The sequence below is a fragment of the Rattus norvegicus genome, chromosome 13, assembly GCF_021556685.1.
Source record: "Rattus norvegicus strain SHRSP/BbbUtx chromosome 13, alternate assembly SHRSP_T2T, whole genome shotgun sequence".
In the NCBI taxonomy this organism is placed as follows: domain Eukaryota; kingdom Metazoa; phylum Chordata; class Mammalia; order Rodentia; family Muridae; genus Rattus; species Rattus norvegicus.
The window spans coordinates 108,886,696-108,911,585 of record NC_141546.1 but is presented as its reverse complement, the minus strand read 5'-3'; the positions used below and the strand labels follow the sequence as shown (position 1 = coordinate 108,911,585).

The following is a 24,890-nucleotide window of genomic DNA, read 5'->3' as shown; positions in this document are numbered from 1 at the left end:
ATGAACTCTTGTCATGAGAGGTGTGTGAAGGAGCTGCTTCTACCTTTTAAATAGCATCAATGGGAGAGAACATGCTTTTAGCTCTGGGTTTGCTTGGACCCTTTAGGACTTGGCTTCCCAGTGCTCCACCCACCTCCACCCCAACCCCAGCGTGTACATGGCTGGAATCCACCTACCCAATGGGTTGGGCAGAGCTATGTTGGTTGGTTACTTTCCTCCCACTTTTATTTAAAAGAAAAATCTTTTGTTCACTGCAGTTAATTATAACCTTTCAGAAAAAAAAACTGTGAAATGAAATCTTTCTGGAAAGCCTAAAAATATTCTTGTCTTGCAGGTAGCACATGAGTACTCAGTGTCTCTGGAAGGTTTCACAGTGCAGCTCCCCTGCTGTTCAGTCACAGCAGCTGTTTCTTCCAACATGGAGGGTTAGTTAGACACAGCCTAGAGGCACTGGGCTACTACAGGACCAGTCTTTTGGTATAGGGCTCCTCAAAAGTATGTCAGTGTAGAGAAGATTCTTGGGTAAATTATGAGCAAGTGCTGTAATCTTGGAATGAATATATATGTCCAGGATACATGTGGGTCCAATAGCAGCTGGCGTGCAAATTGGATCCTTCTAAGATCATCAGATCACATCCCCAGTATTGGAAAGTGCTGGGGAAGGTGAGTTTGCAAGAGAGCCTGTTTTATGGGCTACATCTTATATTGTCATCACTTGTAATAGGTGGCCCAATAGTTCAGAGTAAAGAACAACTAAGCAGCACACAGCCTTTGACTTAAAGAAATGCATAGCTTATAGTTTTGGTAAAAACAAAACATCTATAAAAGTATGGATTTCCAAGATATAAATGAGCGGTGATCATCTGATTTGCAGGAGAGTTTCCAAGGCCTCCATTACTGATGACTTCAAAGTCTTTGTCATCTGCTCACAGCTCTCTCCTGAGCTTCATAGCCAAATATCCAATTGCTACAGGATAGTTCCACTTCCACCTGCATGTCCATCAGGTGCCTTAAGTTTCACTGTATCTAAAAATAAACTCTTAATTTTTCTTCCTTCTACCCAAGCCCAATTATCCTTCCAGATTTTCTTTCAAGGTAAATGGGGTCACTATGCTCTTGGCCAGAAAATTTGCAAGCATATTCAATAGTTACTTTCCCTTTTCCTGTCATGTATAATTAATAAGGTCAAAGTCCTTTCAGTTCTCACTCCCATGTGTGAATAGATGCTAAGCAGACTTCATCACCTCACTCATTCTAACCAAAAGAGTCTCCATGTTCTTTCATGTAAATCCCACAGCCGCCAAGGGTTCTAGCAACTTGATTCAATGGTTGTGATCATTACTGAGGCAAAGTTCCCCTAGATTCTGGTCTCCCTCATTTCTTCAGCTGTATCTTCCATTCTATAATATGGCTTCTGTGTCCTGCCAGAGATTAGTAGTTCCCATACTAGCATGTACTTTAAACATTTCTGGGTCAGGGCTGGGGAGATGGCTCAGCTAATCAGAGAATTTATTGCTTTTGCAGAGGCTAGAAGTTTGATTCTTATTAAACTTGGGTTGTATACAACCTCCTGTACTTAATTCTAGCTCAGGGGACCTGACATCCTCTTATGGCCTCAGTAGATTGTCTGCTTCTGTCTCTGTCTGTCTCTGTCTCTGTGTGTCTCTGTGTCTCTGTGTCTCTGTGTCTCTGTTTCTCTCTCTCTCTCTCTCTCTCTCTCTCTCTCTCTCTCTCTCTCTCTCTCTCTCATTTGAATGCATTTGCTTTTCCTAAATTCTAAAGTCAGAAAGAGTCAGCTTGGCAGTCTATGCTTAGAACAAAACAACCGAGGAAAGCATCTATACAAGCCTGTCTACCAGAATCTTCCCAGATGTCTGAGAGGAGACCAAGGCCCCTGAATCACAAGAACCTGGCATGCACATCCTCATTCCTCCTCAGAACCAACTACACAGGCTGCAGGAAGGAGGGTTAGTGGAAAAATTTGGTCTTCAGAGAAGGAAAGAATAATACCCCTCCAAGACAACATTTCAAACCAGTTAGCTTGTGGGTCCCCAGATCCTCCCCAGTGAGAATGTCCTCAGAGTGTTTTTTTTTTTTTTCTTAGAAGTAGCATGAACTTGCAGGATGCCCATGACATCACTTCTTAAAACCTCAAGGCTATCAGTAGCCAGGTCTGGCCTTTGTGTGTGGGTCTATAGAGGCAAACTTTCTAAGTGTCCAATTATTTCCTGCAAAGGCCCATGAAAGGTCTTCCTGCTTTAAAAAGAGCAGTGGAGCCTCAGAGGAAGGTAACAGGGCAGAAGAGTAACACTGAAGTTCCCAGTGACATAGAATATACTCAGACATGGCTGGAATATTGGGCATATTTGCCTATCTTAGCCTCCCGTTTCAGATGGCCTGTGTGCTTCTGACAGCTCTGAGGTAAGGAAGTAAGACCTAGTACCTAGGCAGTGTCTGCAGCAAGAAGAGAGCAGGAAACTCAAGTCTGAGTTTTGGGAAGCTATGTGGCCTTGAACATACTCATTTGAAAACTGAGAATCATGATGGCCTCAGAGGAGGGATGCCTAGATTAGATTAGCTAATATTTGGAAAGCTCCAGCATGTTAGTTTAGAGAGCAGGTCATAACAATTGATAATTTCCTGCTCTGTGCTTCCCTACACATGGGACTTACAGATGAGAAGAAGATGCATGGTATATAGGGACTGTTGGGGAGCTAAGAGATGATATGAATTTTCCTGCTGATCTGGAAGGAGAACTTGTGGACCAAGAAGTCCCTGACAGATGTTTAGTAACCAGGTGGAAAGAATATGTACTATTGGCTGGAGAATAACTGAGAGGTTCCTGCATGTCAAGCATGGCCAGGAAGCATGTAGCCAGGGGCTTCTGAATCTTATATGGAAACATACTCTGAACTGGACATCATCCTTTAGCTGACAACAAATTGGAAGGTACTGTCCAAAATGGTCTTCATTTTGTTTTCTCCTTCCTTTTTTTTTTTTTTTTATTATTAACTTGAGTATTTCTTATATACATTTCGAGTGTTATTCCCTTTCCCAGTTTCCGGGCAAACATCCCCCTCCCCCCTCCCCTTTCTTATCGGTGTTCCCCTCCCCACCCTGCCCCCATTGTCCCCCTCCCCCCAACAGTCTAGTTCACTGGGGGTTCAGTCTTAGCAGGACCCAGGGCTTCCCCTTCCACTGGTGCTCTTACTTTCTCCTTCCTTTCTTGCCAGTACTTCCTTTCCTAGTTATTAGATATTTGAGGGGTTTGAGGTAGGTGTGTGTGTGTGTGTGTGTGTGTGTGTGTGTGTGTGTGTGTTGTGTATAATGGGGCGAGTTAGGCAGATGAGGAAAGAAATTGAAAAGATGTTTAGGTACTAATTTCAGCACCACGCTCTTTGATGAGAAATCTATCTAAATTGTGCCCTGTGAACCTCAGGAGTGATAACTACAGAGCATAGGGATACATAGCTGATATAGCTGGGTGGGATGAAGAAGGTCAATGAGCTCTTCTGAATGTTCTATATTCATCCACCTAGATGCTCCTTCTCTGCCCATTCTTTAAACACGGGACTTCAAAAATCCTGGATTAGCTGAAATGAACGATGACCTTGCATGCTACACAAACAGCTCTCCTGCTCCACAGCCAGAGGGTGTGAGGTTCATGTGCATTTGATCTGCTGTCTCCACTACTGGCCAGGAAAGCCAGCTGACAATCCCGCTCAGCTCTGCTCAACTAAAATGCCTCCTGTTAGCCCTTCCCTGGTTCCCTCAGGAAGCCTCAGCAGCCCCTTACCCTAGTTTCCTTCTGCACTTGAGGACCACCTCAAAGACCATGGCCAGACAAGACTCTCACTGCCCACTGCCCCAGTGAGACAGTAACTATCCTGGGACAGAGATGACTGTGTTTTTCTTAACAACCTAATATTTAGTATACTGCCTGGTTCAGACCAACCATCAACTAATATTTCCAGTTCTTAGTTACTAGGATATGCTGGTCTGTACCAGATTCTAGAATAAATTGTATTAACTATGACTGGAAGAAAAGGTACTTATGTGTTGCTTGGTTCTGCTCTAGTATATCCCTACTGTAAGTACTCAGAAGTTCTTCCTGTAATCCCTCTTGCTTTAATTTAATCCATTTCTAATTTGGTTCTTCATTGAATGGAGAGATGAGCAGATACCAACTCATTAAACATTGTTCAGAGACATTAGAGAGAAATTATACCTCCTGGCCTTTGCTTCTGTAATGTTGTCTCTACCTCCTCTGAAGACAGTTTTGGAACCTTTTATTCACTGTGAATTCTTTGCTCTGGATCCTGGTGTTTCTGTCTTCTTTGAGGCAGGATGAACCATACCAGGCTTGGGTTTGAGTGAGTGCTTGAGTCATCAGTATGAAGTCTGGAAGACTTGTGATTACATCATCTCTTCTGTGATTATATCATCTCTTGTGTGATTACATCATCTCTTTGCTTGTCTCACACACTATTAGTGGGGTTAGCTGTGGTCAGGATCTAGCAGAAGGTAAACTTTGGTCATCTTTCCTACGCTTTGTGCTGTTTTTCTCCATGAGGTTTCTTTCCCCATTTAGAGGGTTTTTGTTTGTTTGTTTGTTTGTTTGTTTTGTTATGAGGGTCTCTTCTTCCTAAGGAACTCCATGTTTAATCTCTGTCTGTCTCTGTCTCTGTCTCTGTTTATATCTGTCTCTCTCTGTCTCTGTTTGTCTGTCTGTGCCCCCTACCCCCTCTCTTCTTTTGGTTAGGCTCTCACGATGTAATTCAGGTAGGCCTTGAATTTGTTGATCTTCCTACCTCAGCCTCCAGAGTATCATAGGCAGGTGCTACCAATTTACCCTAAATTTGAATTTGAATTTGAATGGGGTGTGGGGTTTTGAATATGTTTGGCCCAGGGAGTGGCACTATTAAGTGGCCTTTTGGGATGAAATGTGTCACTGTGGGGATAGGCTTTGAGAGCCTCCTCCTAGCTGCCTAGAAGCCAGTCTTCTCCTGTTTGCCTTCTGAACAAAATGTAGAACGCTCAGCTCCTCCAGGACCATGCCAGTCTGGGCACTGCCATGCTTCCTGCCTTGATGATGATGGACTGAAGTTCAGAACCTGTAAGTCAACCCCAATTAAATGTTGTCTTTTATAAGAGTTACCTGGGACCTGGGTGTCTGTTCACAGCAGTAAAACTCTAAGAAATGGGGCTTGAAGTTATCCTATCACTTTGTCATAAGATTGGTATCTAGTTCTGGAGAGGAAAGGCAGCCTGTGCTTTGCAGGATCTAAGGGAAACATTTTAGGGCTCAGTCTAATAGCAGTAAGTCCTAGCTAGACTTTCTCAAACATGAAGTGGCTTATCCAAGCCCCTGCCATATACCTGTTGATTAACACATGCTAAGCCAGGATAATGGAGACAGCAGAGTGTAAAAGAATATTGCATGTTTTGGGCACAGTTCATGGGCTGACAGTAGATGACTAATGGGAGACTTCTTTTTTCTTTTCTTTTTTTTCTTTCCTTTCCTTCCCTTTCCTTTTCTTTTTCTTTTTGTTTTCTTTTCTTTTCCTTTCTTCTGGAGCCTTCAAAGCTTTTGGAACCTTTGGTTTGGAGATTCACTTCTCTGTGTGCTCAGAGTGGGAACCTCAACAGCTGTCAGTCAAATGGAGCCCTGGTGAGCACCCTAGAGGCACTTCAGCTCAGTTTGTATCCCTTTTGAACTCTGTCATGTTTGTTTTCCTTTGTGGGTGCCATGACCTGGAAAGCAGTACAGTGATGCTACAACTGCCCTCATTCTTGCAACCACTAATTGAACATTTCGAAGGAACTGTACCACAAAGCTGCTCAAGGGCAAGAGCAGATGCAGCTGATTAATTACAGCTGGGGATCTAAAGGGCTGGGCGAAGAAGCAGAGTGGGAGTTGCTGAAGGTCCTCGGGGCTTGGCAGCCTGGGGAAAAGTGATTAGGCTGGCTTCATGCAATGATAGACTCAGGCAGGACCTATGTTGAGGGGCAAAGCTTGGGCCATCCTCAGAGTCAGAGAATCTTGATGAGAGGGTCCCAAAGCTTGGCTTGCAAGCTAGAAACAGTTTTCTTTAGGGCTGTCTCCTACCTTATAGAGACAAGTAGAAGTAAGATAGAAAGAGTCCATCATCTCCAGGGGATGGGGGATCTCTCTGATAGCAATACTTGCTGATTCTTTACTTATGAGGTGTTCAGAACTAGACAAATTGCACCTGGGGCTTTATATTTTGTGTCCCATTTGGGGCTCAAAACAAGTTATTAGAGCAGCACTGTTATTAGTCCCATCCCACAGGTGTGGAACATTGTTCCATTGCACACAGAATGACAGAATGCAGTGGATCTGTCTAATGTGCATTTAGTCTCCACGTAACAGTCTGAGCCAACTGTCCTCAACCCTGCAGAGATCAAGTCACCAACTAGGAGTACCTGTCTTAGTCTCTCTGGTCCCTTTGTTTAACAACAGTCAGGCTTTCTCTTGGCTGAGGTTATGCCTCCCTGTTTACTGGGAGCCCCATTGTTGCCTTTGGTTGTCACTGTCTTTCCTTTTGCTCTCTCCTCCTTTCTGTGCTTCCCAACATCTGCCTTCCTTTGCCCTGTCCATACACTTAATTTGGCGTTCCCTATCATCTCTACCATGTATGCCTGGCCTCCCAAAATGATATGGAGGGCAGAACTTCTGGCTTTCTTCCCATCTTAGCAGAGGCTAGAAGAACTTAGTTTCAGCTCTTTTTCTCTTCTGTTTCTAGACAGAGAATAATATTTGCCCAAGAGAGCTTAAAAGAGATAGCAAGGATGATACTCAGGTCAAATGTGGTGCTCTATGGCCAAGCACCCGAGAGTTAAACAAAATACTGATGTATCATCAAGGAAGTTATCACTTCTCATAACTTTCCATCTTTAAAATGGGCTTAATAAAAACTATCAATCAGTATTGCATTCAGTGAATGTGGCTTTTATTTTTCTTATTACCATTTAGGAACTAAGAAATTCATACAGAGACCAGGTTAGCTTAGGGCTGAAGGAAAAATGGCATTGCTTTTTATGAGCTTCCTATGCAGATGGGCAATGTTCTTGGCAGGGACTTGATTCAAGTGAACATCCTGCCTTGTGGCATTGGATGCTGCCTCTCTGTGACCTGTGCAGCCCTTGCTATGGTCTCCATGGTATAAATATCCACTTCTGAGGTTGCAAGAGAAAGGAGAGACTGACACCAGAACTTCTATGTGGGAGGAAGAAGTATTCCCAACCATGTATTAGATGCTCTGTGTCGGAGATTGTGCTCTAGGAGCAGACAGATGGACATGTATTGGTATATAGCCAGCTCTCCTTTTTCATAATCCTTATTCCCTTCCTGTAGAATAGTATGCCCCTGATGATGATGCCATTGTACACGTGCAAGTTTCTATTCCACTCTGACTCCCAAACATACCTAGACACTGAGTCCCTGACAGCAAATGATTATGTGCTTTTGCAACTTGCTAGTGTTTGTGTGCATGTGTGCATGGGTATGTGAATGCATTTATTCATGAGTGCATGTGTGTGTGTGTGTGTGTGTGTGTGTGTGAGTGAGTGTGTGTAGCATGTATGCCTATGAGTACATATTCTCAACAGTCACTAGAGCTGGCTGAGGAGCTCTGCAGGAATCTATGGCTTCAATGGTGCTAGCTCTTCTGCCTCAGGTGACTCCTTGCTAGCACTGTCTTAGCTGATAGTACATTCAAAACCTAATTGTTATCTCAGCAGAGTGACTCCATTATTCATCCTGACACCATCCCCGTTAGCTGTTTGTTGCAGTGATGTTATATTAATGAGGCCTGCAAATAAATGAACAGGAGATCAGAGTGTTGGCTGGTTTCTCAAGAAAGTTGGCTGTCTTCTTTGTTGGTAACTTTCCAGTGAGTTACTCCAGCCCTGGGCAGGTGGATTTTCGTCTTTCTTAAAAATATGTGGTGCAGCTGTTTGGCTAAATACTTACAACTGTCCTAGCTTCTCAGGCAGTTCTGTAAATGCATTAGCATCTGAGAGAGTCTGAGCAAAACAATCTCCTTATAATTATTTGGCAAATGGAAAGTAGGGGAACAGGATGGATCTATCCTCAAACTGGTATAATATCAAAAATTATCTACCCTTAATTTTGGAGGGAAATATATACTGTTTTATACTTTTTTTTCTATACCAGTTACATGTACCCGAGGTAAGTTAAACAAAATCTCTCTTCCATAAGCATGGATTAGTGAGGCTAGAAGTTACTGAGATTGAAAATAAGTGAAATTTATGTAGTGGTCAATGGATAAATTGCCTGGCATCAGGACATCCTTGGTGGGAAATGCATCATGCAGCATATAGGTTTAGGAACACATGGGAACATTCAGATTTCAAGTGCAGTAGGTTTCTAGTCACTGCCTGGGGCACCACCTCTGTGATTCTTCTGTTTTTCAAAACTTCTGTGCCTTTCTTTTTAGCCTGATCTCTGTCCTAGGCTACAGATGCACACCATCTGGGTTCTCCTGCCAGATGGAGATGCCTCAGAGGTCAGATCTCAACCCAGGGGACCAAAGACTGACTTCTACTACTATTGCACTGGTGGATGAAGGCTAAAAACAACTGCATATCACATAACACTTGGGGTAGGCATTAAATAAAAGATTACGCCTGAAGGAAAAAATGTGGTTGCCTTATGCTCACATGTATCCCTGAATTCTCGAACTGTTTCCTCTACTTGGAGAAATGGAGTTGAACCTGATTATGTGTAGGAAGACAATTAATTAAGCACAGTAAAGTTAAGATTTATTTCAAAGGCTGTTGGAGTGCCCCATAAGTCAGACACCTATTGGTGTCTTCCAAGAGGTTGTAATGCTAAACACAGAGCTACTTTGGGATGAAGTAAAGTGGGAAAGTGCATGATCCCCTTTCCCCCAATGACAAAGAGCTCTAGTTTTCAACCTCTGTATTACTGCTAACCAGATGTGTGACTTTGGGCAAATTATTGACTTTCCCAAGCACCATTTAGAAGGATCATATAGTTAGTGGCTTATGTTGGCTGCTCTGAGTGGTATTAAGGACAACATATATTCTGAAGATAAGGGAGATTAAGTGTAAAGATTATCAGTACATAGAAGTAACTATGACATTCCAAAAAAGAGAGCTATGTCAGCACAATGGGGTTATACAAGAAAGTTGAAAAGAAAATGAGTTGATTGCTCTTAAAAATTAGTTTGAAAAAAATGTTATTGTAAAAATAATGCCACAGAAAAGAGGTTGTACTATTTCAGGGGGGTATTAGAAGGTCTTCAAGGTTGTTTTGGTGATGTGAAGACTGTTTAGTTGAAGTGGGGAGAGGATTGGAGAGTTTTCTTCACCAAGAAGCTACTATTCCTATTATAATTAATGATCTTATGGGAAGATAGCTCAAGATTGTATGAGTATTGTATTTCTCATCAGCTTTCACCTCATCTTTGTATCTAAAGACCATCCTTGTTTGAAACAATTACAGCTGTGCACATTAAAATTGTAACTTTCTTTTTCCATAGTTCTTTCTATATATTTATTAGTTGGGATTCTAATATGAAGATCCATCTTCTCTTCTATTAAATGTCTGTCTGCGTATATCAGCAAGAACAGGTGGACTCAATCTTTTCAGATATCCCTCAAGTTGGTTTCTATGTTCTTTTTCTTTTAATGGTTCTTACTCAAAGTATTCAGCCTGAATTAAACCACGAGTAAACATCTGGTATACCCAAATTGATGGACACAGACAACATAACAGACAACATAACAACAAAAATAACTTTTTAGTACCATGGAGGTCATTATTAGGACTGTGGATTAAAAGACCAAAGGGACAAGACAATGCCATCATGAAACAACACACTGGCTCCCAGATTCCACCTTACATTGGATTACGCACCAGAAAAAGATATAATTGTGACAATTGGGAAAATGCTAATAAAGTATGTATGTCGGATGATATTACAGGATCAATATTAACTGATAATTACATTATGCTTCTTTAAGATGGTAACTTTGGAAAACATGGGTAAAGAGGATAGGAATGTTCTTTGTACTATTTTTTTATCTGTTTTATAAACTTGAAATTATTTCATAAGTGACCAGTTAGAAAAAACAGAAAATGACTCACAGATGAAGGAGAGTCTGGTTGAGGGTAAGAGATACAACATCAAAGAAAATAGGACAGGCAATAGTGACTAGTCATCCAGGCCTAGATACTTCCTGCCATATGTCCTGTCTAGAGTGATGTGCCTGAATGGGTTTGGAACACAGCACAGGTGTGTCTCTTCCCAAGAAATCCTTTTATATCTTAACATCCTCAATATGAAAATTACCCTTAGGAGCCTTGGAACACCTTCTGTTGCTGATACATTCATTGGAAAAATCAATTATAGCCTAATTACCTCAGGAGGTTAATTAGCCTCCTGTAATTTGGGTGTCCTCTGTGAAGCCAGCAGCCTGTCAGTCCTCAGTCTGTGAACAGGGTAGGTGGTGGAGGCAGAGGCTTCCCTGTGAGCAGCTTGCCTTGGGGCTTATAGAAGCTCCAGCCAGGCTGAGAGCAGACAGACACCAGGCTTTGCAGTCCCAGAGCCTGTAGAGGTAGGAAGTGCTGATGACAGAATTTCTCCTGATTTAAGCTCCAGACACCACGGGTATTGACAGGCACAGAGACTGACAACCATAGCAGAAAGACATATTGCAAAACATGAAACAGTATAAGTTTTCAGGCCAGAAGTTGTCAAAACCCACTAGAACAGCTCAGACACAGAGCTTCAAGGATTTTAAGATGTTAGCTATATGAGGGCAAAGATTGAAGCATGAGAACGTGTCAGCACTCTTAACAACATTCTCTTCCATTGAGAAAGCCAGCAGGCATGGTCATTGGCCACATTTGAATGTTACCTAGTACTAAAGCCACACTCTATTTGGGGGAAGTGTCTACACTTGTGTAAGTTTATCCTGTTACAGAATAGTACCATGATGCAGCAGTTGCCTCCCCTCCACATCAGCTGCATTCTTCTCCACAGAAACACATGTACTTCCTTCTTATGGTCTTGTGTTCAATTCCTTCTCTGGAACTTTGTTCCTGCCCCACTCTCCACTGTCTAATCATGTATCACCTTGACATCAACCTACACATTGTATATTGTATACTCATTGTGTTTATTACATACTAATTGTATATTGTAGTACACAGTAAGTGGTGTTTCACCTTAGTTAATAATATATTGTACTATGCTATGTACAATATGCAAAATTATGGAGAATTCTCAAGTAACTTTAAAATGAAATCTGAGCTTAAATGTGAGTATGGCCTCTAATCTACTATGTGAATTTGGGCCTCATTTTCCTCCTCTGTGAAATGGATCTGAGAAAACTTAACTTCTCACAGTTGCTATAACAATTAAAAATATCAAAGCTAAGCATGATAAATAAAACTGCTCCCTGTTCAAACAGTCTATCTGAAGGTTACAACGGCTCTTGATCTTGAAGTTTTTGTTTTTCCTTAAACTAAATTGAGGCTCTGATTGGGTCAGAAAGGAATTCAATAAACTCCCCAATATTCGATGACACAGGCATGGCTTTGGGGAAAATGATGCAGAGACAGGGACAGTGCATCAGGTTAGGAAAGATGAAGATTTCAGAGATTCAGAGATTTCTCTCTGGAATTACAAGTTTTGCAGACTGCCAAGGCCTTTGTTCTTAGTAGGGAATACACAATTGAGATTCAAAGAAAATTGACAATTACTGACTGGAAAGCAGCTGACAGCAACCCAAGACCCAGCTGTGCATCTCCAGGTCACTCATACCCAAGCAGTTGTTCTTTCTCTCCATATCACTAACTCATCTTCCTTTGCAATTTGCTATTTTGTAAACATCATTTTACCTAGTGTAATTAATTACTTTATTTATCCCAAAACCAATTGGGACCAAGGCAAAACACTGAGAAATAGCATGAAGCTAACATATGGTCTCTCTACTTCTTCAGTTTCCAATTTTGCACTTCTGAACTACTTATAGTTTCGCAGATAGCACCTCCAATGAGAAAAGCTAAAGCTGCTTTCTGAAAAGTTCCTTTACCATGGAGTCAATGTCTTGTCCCTACCTGGCTCAGCGGCCTAGCCATGCAGCTGGGCTAAGGCAGGGCACGGAACATAGTCCATACACATAAGACCTTCCATCTCTGTTCAGGAATTCATCCATAAGTGTATTTCTTTCCTATGTCCTTGACTTGTCCCCTTTTCTTTTAGAAGCTGGAGACTTACCTCTGTGATTTGGGGGTTGGAGCACTTGACATTGTGGCTGGACCAGTCGAGCCAGGGGCTAGAAGTGCTGGGGCAATGCTGGCGGAGGGTACATCTGCGCTCCCCACTGCACCAGCCACACTCGAACTTGTGATCAGCCTTGAGGCAGAGACCACAGCTTTCCCGCTGGGCTGCACACTTGTAGAGGTGTACTGCAAAGAGAGGAGGCCATCATAGATAGGACTGCAGAAGCTCACCACATACCTTCTGTTTGTAGGTGCAAGAGATCTGCCCCAACCATAGACAACATTGGGGTCAAACCCCTGCAAGAGGAAAGCATGGAGAATGAATAGGGTGCCTCATCTAGAGGTACAGCAGAAAATAAAAAGTTAAAGGTTTCTGCTCCTGGACTGAATCAGATCCATTTTAATTGTGGCTTCTCTACTTCCTAGCAGTGTGACAAAGTATTTAACCTCTCCAAATCTTGTTTATCTATATTTATCATGGAGATAATAGTTGGCTGTAGGGAGGTTTGAAAGAGATGTTGTATAGTGTGTACTTGGCCGTGCCTGTGATATACTAGATGCTATACACACACCTATTATCTTTTCTTGGAACTCTAACAGTGCTCTTGAGCTGTCTCTCACAAATGAGAGATAAGGGCTCATTTCTTCATTGCAGGTAAAACTGAATGAAGCTCAAAAAGATGTAGTGACTTTCCCAGCTTACTATGGATACTGGTCTCAAGCTTCCTGTGCTGCTGATGTTGGGTCCTGAGAAGACAGGAATTTCAATTGACACCCTGGAAACTGTGTGAGTCTGGTAACAGAGTCAGCTCGTGCTTAAAGAAAGTCTAAGTGGCTGAAGTAGGAGGCATGGTAGAAAGGAAAGATTGACACCACTCTATTCATACCAGCATAGATGAAGAATGTATTCCCAGAGAGGACAAACTAGTTCCTGATAGATTACATGATCATTCCGTAAGCATTTTGCTTTGATTTTTCTCTATCTTGGAGGCCCTAGAGGAACAAGTCATAAAGTGTAGTTGTGTCGTGAGCTCAGGGTTTAATACTGAGAATTCACAGATCCAAGTAAATACTTTAGGTGAATATAATCAGTTGTTGGATTCAGCTTCTAGAAGTAGTTACATCTGTCCATGTATAGACTCATATTGTTATCATTACTTGATGACTAGCATGTAACAACTGTCTTCTCCACATTTACATTCAACCATATAGTGTAAGTCATCTAGAGATGATTTAGATATCTGTGGTTATGTGTCAATACTATGCCATTGGATGTGGGTATCCTGGAGGTTACTGGTGGATAATGAGGAATCACTCAGAAAGCCACCTTTCATCTTTCCCAGCCAAGTTGTCCTAAGATTTTGTGACCTGGATTTGTGCCTCTGCTAGAGGTCATATGTATGCCCAAGGGGAGAGACACTTTTCATTTTCCCATAGCACTCTATGACACCTCAGTTCTGTCTAGTTTCCCTATCCTAGCTGCACAGACTACTCAGCACTCTAAGCCCTCAAAAGTCTTACACCTGTGGTCTCCAAGGCACAGGATAGGCAAAGGAAATCTGAAATTGAACAAGTACTTGTGAATAATTTACAAATCTGAGTCTTTAACTGTGAGCTTCTTAGATACTCAGTAAGACCCTAGGCAGTGGGCTTTCCTTTTTCTATAGACTGTGTGAAGACAGTAGGATGTAGAGAGGTGCCACCATTAGTCTGAACCTTCATGGTTCAGGCAGAAGTACCAGCAATGAAACTTGGCTTGCTGAGTTTGAGAACGTGGGTACTTAAACTCAGTGGCCCACTGAACCCAATTCATGTACAGCTTTCTCTGATGTTGAGGATCTGGTAGACACAAGTAGGAAGGTAAGCCGAGGCTGGCTGAGCACCTATACAGCCTTGTAGATGTCAGCAAAGTCTGATGTACCAGTCTGGACCTGATCGCCATTTCCCTTCAGGTTCTGGGTACAACCTCTGGGATTTAACTGATCTAACTTAGCATGGAAAATATCTGTCTTCTAGTGATGAAAATAATTTAGTCTGAGAACAAGTAAACACAAACTACCTGTTATATTGACTGTAATGGTGTACCTGGGACAAGAACTTGTATTCCATAGATACTGAAGCAACTACAGAACCTACTCTCCCCTTAAATGCCTCCTGCCGTGTGTGTGTGTGTGTGTGTGTGTGTGTGTGTGTGTGTGTGTGTACTAATTTGCATGCCAGCTCTGAAATCAGACTATCTCAGCACTTACAATATGAGTCAGCTTCACCATCTATAGGATGGGAATAATAACAGGACACATTTAGGGTTACTGAGATAAGTAATAAAAACAATTTCAAATAAATTGCCTAATGAGTGTCTTATAAGTGTTAGGAGTTGGGTCATTCTGAATAGCTGCCCTGAGGGTGGACCTGCCAGGACCTGCTTTCTGAATGAATGCAATGTGAGCTTAAAGGGCAAGAGCCTCAGAATTTCCCTCTTGCTCCAATCCAGTCCCACTTTCTGAGCTTCTCTGCTCTGGTGTGAACCTGAGTTAGCATGCCAATCCCCCATTGGTCTCAGGACTAATAAGCCTTCTTTGTGCTGTGACAGTGACCAGGGCTGAGAACATGGGAGGGAGAACCTGAATGAGAGTACTATCTCCATTTCTAGGGAAGCTTTCTAGACGCTCTGTCTGCCGTTCTCCTAGGTCAGGTTCCAAAGATACTTCAAAGTCACCAGGAACCAGAGAACAGTACAGAGAGTGGGCAGCCGCCTGGCGGATTCTCTGGCTGTAATAAAACAGGGCTCCCAACAGGACTCCTTTGGTGGCTTCAAATGTTGCTTTAGGAGTCTCCAAGGAACTCTGCTGGCAGAGGGAGTGTACTATTCAAGGCACAGCAGCAGCCTGCTCTGATCTTTCCAATCCCCACCTTTCCCAAGGTCATGAAAAGATCAAACTTGCACCTGGAGGCAGTTGCTTACCTTTCAGGTCCTGAGGGTTGTCAATAATGAAGTTGCCATTCCACACCACAGCAAAGTCCACTGCTAGGTTGCTGATGTCCATCCCGTCATACTGGTACTGCAGGGACAGGATAGGAGCACAGATCTCTCAAGTTTCTCTGTCACAGGAAGCCAGAGTGCAAAGCAATTCCTCATGCTGCCTAAGGAGACCCTATGACACCTGATTTCTAGTCAATAAAGCCACCAGGAGCCAGCATAAGCCTCTGGCTTATCCATTGGTTCTTTCTGAAATCTGAAAAGGCTCAGATCTCCAACTCCTTCTCCTGCTGAATCCATTAGCTCTAAACACACTATCTGAAGCCCCTCTCTGTATATATGTTGAGTCTGTAACTCAAAAGGAATGCTGCTTTCTCCCTACAACAGCCAACCTTTGAGCTTACCTTTGTTCATTTAGTCTTACTCTCTTTCATCCTCCCTGTGCCCTTTCTGATATCCTGGCTAATAAACAAATGTTTCCCCTCCCCCAACACACATATCCCCTGCTTCTTCCTACCCTTGTACTCTTTATATTGCCATGTTCTGTCTTCAGTATGGCGCTTTCCAAGAACTACAATGCATTCTTTTATGCATGCATTTATTCTCTCTAGAGTCCATGTGATTGGGGACAGGAAGTTAATGTCCTCACTGCTCTCTCAGACCTAGTACCTATAACTAGGTCTAACATGTGGCAACGGTTGTAGAGTGGTTGGTTGGTCTATCTCTTAGGTGTATGTGATGAGGTTTTGGTGTGTTTCTGTGCATATGTGCATATATATATGCATATATATGCATAAATATATGTGTGCTCATGTGCCTGTGGAGGCCAGGGTTGAGAGCCAAATTCAGATCCTTATGATTGGGTGGCAGGCATCCCACTAATTGTGCTACCTCCCCAGCCTCCTCCTCTCCTTTTGCAGGTAGATTTTACCTGGATTAGTGTCTAAGAAAGGAAGGGCTCATGTCTTCCTGGGTCACTCCTAGAACAGCAGGAAAAAGAGTGCCCCCATCAGGGGCTGAGCCTCCTGCTCTGACCTCACAGAGTACTTTCAAGTCCTTCCTGACCTCTTGGGTGGCCCAGTTCCTACAATGCTTCATTAAGTCTCCTGGGCAGTTCCTCTTTATGTCTGCCCATTTCTAACCAGTCTTAGCTCTGGAGCACATGTTACCGTTGCCCTCCTGCTCAGCCTTCCCTTGCCTTCTTCCTTTGTTGTGCCCTCTTTCTCAGTCTGTCTTCCTGTGCACTTGGCACCGATTACAAATTCTATCAAATGCTTGTGACCCCAGAATCTGACAGCTCCCTGATAAGAGGCCCAGATTCTCTTTATCTCTCCCAGGCGAATTAGCTTTCCTCAACACCTTTGTCAAGCCCTTCATCTCTGAGCTGACCCCCCACAGTCAGAGACAGGGAGTTGGCAGATAAAAAGATCTTCTCTGGGCTGAAATTATAATTAAACACCTCACTTTCTGTCCACCATCCTGGGCAGGTTTAACCCTTGTGGCTCCTAAAAAGCTGCATCTCCTTCCTCTCCTCCCACCCCTTCCTGTCCATCTTCATTTTAGAGAAGCCCTCTAGTATCACCACATACTGAATGTGGATAGGGTGGCGGGTGGGATCGGTTCTTTTTGGCAGAAGCTTTCCCAATGGCAAAACTGTGTTCTTTAACTTCAGAAGAGTCCCCCAATCTCAGCTTCTGGCATTAAGGTTCTCTTGGGAGCTCTCTCCTCTGAGACCATGGCTCAACAGCTCAGGGTGCTCGCAAGTTTTTCTGTCTCTGGTAATATGCTGCTTGTGATGCTACATGATCTAAGGTCTTGTCATTGGTGTGAGCTGCTTACCGAGCTGTTTTGGCACTGCACACTGGAACTGTTGAAACGTAGGGCAGGGACCCGGTGGACAGCCCCTTGAATGTTGAGCACACATTCGTAGCCTCGCTGGCCAGACTGGGGTTGGGGCAGGTTTCGGGCTTTAAGAGTGATTGGTTTTACTTCCCCAACTGGGATCAGAATCTCTTCTGTGGGCACGAGCTGTGGACAGTCCTAAGTGAGCAAGCAGAGAGCTTCATTAGTTCTCAATTCAGAGCTCTCGTCTCACCTGAGTCAGAACAGGACCTTCTTGTTTCCTGGTGGGTTGCCCATGAGAAGAGCTACACCTTATTTAAGAGACACATTGAGTCAGTGGGGAGGATGAAATCTTTTCCTCCTGCTGGGCGTGGATATTATCAACACCATTCCATAAGCCATCCTAGTCTTTGGGTGTGTGTTACAATTTATGAATTAACTTTCAAACACCGGTATGGCAAACTGTGGGTTTTATCTCTGGAGACTAAATGAAAGAGCCTCCGTGGGTTCATGTCCCTAGCTCAGGCACCCCACCTCTGGTTTTATCTGGTTCCCCAGCCCCTTGGCCTTTTACATTGTCTGGTGCCTGAGGCAGCTGATATCTACTGCTTCAGCTTCTCAGTTCCAGCTGAGCCAGGCTTTCCACCCTTCCAGGAGGTGGATCAAGTACCTGCATCCCCACTCCCCCAGCTATTCTCTGAATACTTGCTCTGGCTTTTCATCTCATTTCATTACCATGTTGTGAATGCTATGCTGTTTTGGAAAACAAAACCCAAATAGGGAACTGTACTAGGGAAGGGCCAGGAAAAGGATGTGAGAGAGATGGGAGAGGTCAGTTTTGCTCAGTCTATGTCTGGAGGCAAAGGTCCAACATCACACTTATTGTCAAGTTTGTCCTCCTGCAGCAAAGATCTGAGTCTTGTTGCCTGCAGGACAGATGTGGAAATTCTTCACATGGAAACATTTCTAATTTCTTGGGAGTTCTTGCAGGGCCTCCACATTCTCTGTCCTTGGGACACTAGTTCCTGAAAGGGTTTGGGGGAACGTATAGGGGCTCATGTAGCCAAAAGGTCTGTAGAAGGTACTGCTGGTATTTGCTGCCTTAATACCAAAACTGCTGGATTTTCTGAAAGGTATGGACAGTCTCCAAGAAGAGACTGGATTCCAGAAGCCATCATAGGGTGTTGAATAATCACAATCTCTACTGTAGATCTACAGAACTGGCCAGCTTCTTTGTGTGGACAGACACAGTCCCTCCTTTTTTTTTTTCAGATCCCAGTTGCAGGCCTATTATACTCTGGTCCCTACTTGCTTGTAAATCTGTTTGTTTTTGTATATCATGGTATGGACATACTGAACACATAGTTCTAGCATGCCATTTCTCATACTGATTACACATCTGGGTCTTTGCACACACTTTTCTCCCTATCAAAGATTAACTCCTCTTGACTGCTGCCATCTTCTTCTTGTCCCCTGCTCTACCTCAACATAATCAGATAGTTAATCATCTGTTACCCAGCCTTCCAACTTGGCTCAGGAAAGCTGGCCGGACCCTGTCCTGCAGTAACTTCAGCTAGAACTCTGGGTATTGCCCCATGCTTGCACTGAGTCTGTGGAGCCACAATTCCGGTGGGTTTGTTTTTCTTGTTGGGCTGTGATCTTCTCAAGGACTGAGTCTGAACTTTTCCACCCCACATCCTAAGTCTTCATCTTATGTCAGAAATGGAGTGGATACTTAGCCATTGTTTGCAGGAGGGTGATTGCAAAGGGGAAGGTAAAGCAATAGACAAAAGAATTTTGAAGTTTCTTTTTAGTTCCAAATTTGGAGGCTGGTAAGAAATAAGGTAAACTTGAGAAGCAATTTGTTCTCAAGCTGGGACTGCAACTGGTAGTTGTAGTCATGGTTCTGGAGCTCCATAATTACCTACAGGCACAGACATATCTTTTGAGTAGTATGTCCATTTATACAGAGCTGGAGCCAGAATTTCCTATTGAGACCTGTCTGGAAGACTAGAAAGACTTCAGGGTAAGCTTGGCCACTCCTGCCTACAAGTTACTGCATAGGAAGACTCCAGCAAGCAGTTTTTCTGAGAGGACAGGATCATAGGGAATCCCAGAACAGATGGGGCCTAGTTTAGGAGTTAGTTGCTCAAGCTGCCGACTCATAAACCTGCTCTTTGCTGATCTTTTGCTTTCATCCCCTGCAGGCACTTTTGACAGAGTCTTTCACAGATTTATAGCCAGGAAACTCAGGAAACCCAGGTAGCCCCCTGAAAAGAAGCACATCCAGCCAGCAGCTAAAAATCTAGCTAGAATCTAACAGGTTAGACTTTATGATAGAAATAAATCTGATCTATAATGGTGTGTGTGTGTGTGTGTGTGTGTGTGTGTGTGTGTGTGTGTATGTATGTATGTATGTGTGCATGTGTGTATATGTGTGTGCATGTGTGTGTATGAATGCATGTATGTACAGACCTAAAGGCAGACACACATATAGATAGATGTTGATTGGTTCAGATTTTGAATCAGTTGCTATAAAAAGTTCTTGTTTCTCTAATGAGTTCAGAGAACAAATTTAAATTTCAGGGGGGCCTAGATATGCTTTTGGAAATATGATATCTCTAGTCAGCAAATAAGACTGTAGTGTCCTTTATATCTTTGATGACAAAAAAAAAAAAATCTCCCCATATTTGGCCCTCGGTATCCATGGATTCTATCAGCCAAGGACCAAAGACATTTGAAAAACAGAAGTTATCCATATAGTAGATACACACATGGTCCCCACTGTGATGTTTTCTCAAATAAAGAAAGCAGATACTCATATAGCACTGACACAGAGTGATAGGTTCTGAGAAACCTAGAGATCATTTAAGGTAGAGGACAAAATGTATATGGTTTTATGAAAATATCACACTGTTTAACAGAAGGGACTTGGAATCTGTAAAGGTTCTGGAACCAGTTCCTGTCCCCTTGGCTGTGGAGTGATAACTGAATATATTCTAATATGTGCCAATGGTCATCCAGCTTAGAGGAAGGTAAGTTATGGGCAGGAGTTATCCATGGGTCATACATTTTCAAAGAACAATCTAGAATTTTAAAAAATTCTGTGCTCTTTTAGGCTTTTAAAATCTAGTTTTATAGATGAATAGACTCTTCCCTAATGCCAAAACATGCTCAACACTGACCTAGAAGCAAAAGGATGCTTTGGGCATCGTTTATTTGGCAGCTGCTCTGGGGTCAGGTAGAAAAGGACTTTTCTTCTATTCCCAGTGTAAAGTAAAGAAGAGGTTGGTATTCCAAGTTCACAATCTGCATCTTTGGCTGCAAATAAGATTCAGACCTGTTCTGTGAGATGGATCCATAAGGTCAGGAGTGAACGGTAGGAGTTTGGGGGGTAGAAATGGCAATGGTGAGATCAAGGGATGAGTCAGGAGAGTTGACAGCCAAGAAGTCTCAGTGTTGCTGGAAAGTTGATACCTCTGGGGCTTAGGAAGGTAACATGTCCCATCTAAAGCCATTCCTATGCCACTTGTTTCTACACACACACACACACACACACACACACACACACACACACACACACAAAATCATGGGATGGAGTGAGAGTGGGTTAAATAAGAAGGAATAGGAAAAAATTGAGAGGGAGGAGGAGAGCAAGGAGAGAGCAAAAGAGAGAGAACGGTGTTTTTGTCCTAAGAACAAGAAGATCAATAACCATAAATAACATTTTTGTAGAATATAAAGATGTTCGTCAAATTTGTCAAATACTGATGACCCTGTAGATTTCCCAACAACAAGCTTAGGTCATCTTCTCTCCTCTTAATACCTCACATTGCAGTCAAGCCTCTTCAGCAGGTGTTTCCGTTTAAATGAAGGTGATCAGATGTCCTGTTTGAGAACACCCCAGGGCCCAGTAAGAGGCAGGGAGACTGCCTTGATGCCTGTACACTTTGGTTGGGATTCCCCTAGTTCAATGCTGAAGACCTGTTGGTCCTCAAAAGGACTCCTTCCATGTGGAAATGGCATTATCTTCACCCACTGGACTTCAAAGAGTGAGAGCAGCTAGCTTCCTGGTAAGCTAATCGGATTTATTTGGTTCTATCTTCCCCTTGGGATGGGTGTAAAAAAGATATTTATGTGTGTACATCTCACTAGGCCTCTTTCAGTTATGGAGGGATATGAGCCTTCAAGGCTGGCAGCTGTACAGATTCCTGTGCACACTGCCTGCTAACACTGTGCTGCTGAGAAACAGAGGTTTAGATAGCCTGTCAGAAAGCTGAGGGACTCTGACTGAGGGAGGGCCTGGAGAAGATGAAGCTCAGCCCCTTCAAAGGGCTTGAGAGATGCTCTGGATGAAATTCTGCTTCTTCAGGTACAAAATGGAGTCAGTAATACCTGCAACTAGATTAACAAAGAAGCGATACACAGTGATTGTGTGGTAACAGGCTGTTTTAAGAACTGTTGATATGAATACTGTGTATTTCTTGGGTATGTACAAATATGGCAGAGTCAGGAGATTCAAGCTTATTCAAAACCACTTCGGGCTGAGTTCTGACATTCTCATTTCTTCGACCAACAATCAGAGGAATATTCAACCTTAATTTGTCACAGAATCAGCTTAATAAATAGTGAAGACTAAATGAAATTTATTCACAAAGTAATGTACACATGAAAATATGCAATAGATGTAAGCTAGTATGCCTCTATTGTAGAATTGCATGTGCTTTGTCAGTTCTTCCTTGTCAGGCTTAAGCATGGATTTGGCCCTGGAGTTTCTGGAAGGATGTGGGTAGATCAACCTCTGAAATATGGTTCTTCTGACTCTTTCATGGGAAGTATTTCCATTTTAAGAGATAGTTTTGTGGTGGTCCATCTACAACTGAGCCTTCATGACCAATGGCAAGAGGTCAGACCAAAGCCAAGCCTACAAGCATAACCATGGCCATGGAGACCAATAAGCTCACAGGTTCCAATTTTCTGAGAGAGCAAATAAGTCAGATTTTTCTGGATGCTTAATTTTCCATAGCCCTGAGGAATATCTCCAAGTTGTTGGCCTCCTGGTTACTATAGATGTCAAATAAGAGTTAAGTGAAACTGCATTACAGAGTCAACTGAAATGCCATCTGTCAGTGGTTCTCATTCTTTAGCTTCGTCTAGGATAGCACCCATGAACTTGAATTTCTAGCAAGTTTGCAGGTGATGCTGATGGCACAGTCCTGGGAAGGCACACTGAGAATTGTGCCACAGGTGCAGAACTATGAACACATGAGGCGTGACTGTTGCAGTGTTGCTAATCGGTGGTGCTAATTGGTGGTGCTAATCAGTGATACATTGCTTCTACCAAGTATACAGGCATGAAATTTTGATTCAAGGTTGGAGGAGGGGCTTGAAGGAATTGGTAAAAAGATATTCTAGCAACCTTAAAAAGATATCTAAGGGATTTACAGTCCCTAAAACAACTTTACCCAAGCTGTGCTCATGCACTCTTGTTATTCTTTGAACTTTGGGGAATGAGGTCCCCTAAAGCAGAGCTTTGAACAGAAAAAGGCTGAGCCTGTAAGCCAATATTTAAGAAGAAATGTGTTGTCAGCTGTGACTAAAAGATTCAGTTGTATTTTAGGACTTTGAGAAAGAGGCCCTAGCCACTGTGCTAGGAAACTGTACTCCATTTCCTTTGCTGAGTCAAGCCAACAGCTGGATGGATTCTGGGCTTCCCTCACAGCCTCTATTTAGTTCCAGTATTGTGCCAACAGCCAGCATGTATAAGGGCAAGAGAGCATCTGCCCTCTGATGGGGACATGGGGAGAAGAAGAGACGAGGGCAAGATACCCAAGGCACAGATACTAAAAAGTGGAAGTTAGACTGAACAGGGGATGTGAGTCTGCATTTGCCCCCAAGGTCTTTTGGTAATCATTTAATCCTGAGTAACCCAGAGGCAGTTCTCTGGACTCTCAAATCTCTCTCCTGCTACTCAAGAGGAATTATGCTTCAGTGGTTCCTTGTGGTGAATGGGGTTGGGCCTGTTTCCAATTATTCTTTTGGGGCTCAGCCCTCAGGCCTCCCCACCATCGTTTATTTGTCTTGCTCCCTATGACAATCTGCTTGCCCTTGCTCCAGCTGCAGGTCACCCTCAGTCTTGGCTTTGGATTTCTATCTGCCTGAAAGGGTAGTCTCTAGAGACACAGAGTTGCTCTTTGTCCTGATCCACACCAGCTTCTTCCTGGGTTCCAGCTTTCCTCTTCCAGTTTATGAAGGAACTTTGTAACTTCAGTAGCCACTTTCTAAAGAAAGTGATTATTAACCTTCACCTGCCCTTAGCTCTTCTGTAGTGGCTTGCTGCCTATGGCCATTCTTTCATTGCCTCCTAGGCTGTGCTAGCTCCTACTCCAAACCTTCTGCACTCAATCCCCTATCCCACGAAGGCTGGCTTCAAACTCCTGCAGAATCCCAGACCAGGAATTAATTCCCAGTATCCATTAAGATTAATGTAGCATTCTAGCATGCCTTTACTAGAATCTTTTCTAGATTGCCCCAGGGACTGGATACTTGGCTCTATTATTCTGCGGCAGCTGTGAGTGGGTCTGTCTTAAATACTAGTTATGGAGTCATAACTAGTAGCTGTTATCTGCTACTCTCAATACAGACAGACAACTTGTACTTTTAAAAAACTGCTTATTACCAGTGGAAGGGGAAGCCCTGGGTCCTGCTAAGACTGAACCCCCAGTGAACTAGTCTATGGGGGGAGGGCGGCAATGGGGGGAGGGTTGGGAGGGGAACACCCATAAGGAAGGGGAGGGGGGAGGGGGATGTTTGCCCGGAAACCGGGAAAGGAATAACATTCGAAATGTATATAAGAAATACTCAAGTTAATAAAAAAAAAACTGCTTATAATACAGATCATTTCAGAAAGGGTGAGCTGTTGAGTGCCAGGTATATCTGTTTGCAAAAACACTTCAGGGTCTATTTTATGTTCAGCCATAGAAGCAACCAACACATCTACGAAGATTGGTAGAACCAAGAAATTAATTTTAGATTATCATTGATAAGTAGCAGTCCCCATCACTTAGGCTTAGTTCACCCCATTCTGCACCACCCCCCATGTATGCATTCTACAAATATTCACTGGTAAAGTATTAGGCTTAAAGATAAGATATGGCCTTTGTTTTCAAGCATCTTCTAGTTCAATGCAGGAGGGAGATATATCTAGAAAGGCTACAATAGTATATGAAAATTTCACAGCCACTCATTAATATATGCAAGTTTTTCTAAAATACTGAAAAAGGTATGTGTGTGTGTGTGTTTATTTGTGTGTGTGTGTGTGTGTGTGTGTGTGTGTGCAAGGTCCTAGTTGTCTAGTTCTAATTGGCTACCCCAGGCATGAAAAATAGACAAAAGAAAGGGAATTGAGAGGCAGGCTTCATGGAGCTGAAGCATATGGGGGAATGTGAGAGAACCAAGCTTTGTGAATAATTGGTATTAAGTGGAATATTCACAGTAAAGATGAACATGATATTTCACTGTATCAATGACAAAAGCAGGTCAGACTTTAGGGAAGGAGCTTCAACTAGATAATATAATAGGACTTTTGGCAATGCTCGGTGCTTTTTGCTAGCTGGATTTCTTTCTGTCTCCAAGGCCACCCACCCAGTAATACATCAGCGTCAAAGAATCATTGAATTTTAGAGTTGGATGAAAAGTTGGCATGAAAAAATGGGTGAGAGTGAATGTTCTATTGAAGCACAGTAAGTCTACAGCCAAGCAAAGAGCTAG

General features: G+C 42.9%; 2 protein-coding genes across 3 annotated transcripts in view; one reads left to right on the top strand and one right to left on the bottom strand.

Annotated features, from left to right (window-relative positions):
• The window catches only part of Plxna2 (plexin A2), a 196,799-nt gene that overhangs the window by 37,943 nt on the left and 133,966 nt on the right, over positions 1–24,890 (bottom strand). For both annotated transcript variants that reach the window (XR_015635158.1, NM_001105988.2), the window contains exons 10-12: positions 17,118–17,318; positions 15,264–15,360; positions 12,297–12,487 (exon numbers count right to left, since the gene is read on the bottom strand). Coding sequence is in view for 1 of the 2 variants with exons in the window: in NM_001105988.2 (NP_001099458.2) it covers positions 12,297–12,487; positions 15,264–15,360; positions 17,118–17,318 (489 nt within the window). In the remaining variant the exon portion in view is untranslated. The remainder of the gene's footprint in view (positions 1–12,296; positions 12,488–15,263; positions 15,361–17,117; positions 17,319–24,890) is intronic.
• Positions 4,998–24,890, top strand: part of LOC134481549 (uncharacterized) — an 87,527-nt gene continuing 67,634 nt past the window's right edge. The window contains exon 1 of the transcript XR_015635827.1: positions 4,998–5,116. The gene's annotated coding sequence lies outside the window, so the exon portion shown is untranslated. The remainder of the gene's footprint in view (positions 5,117–24,890) is intronic.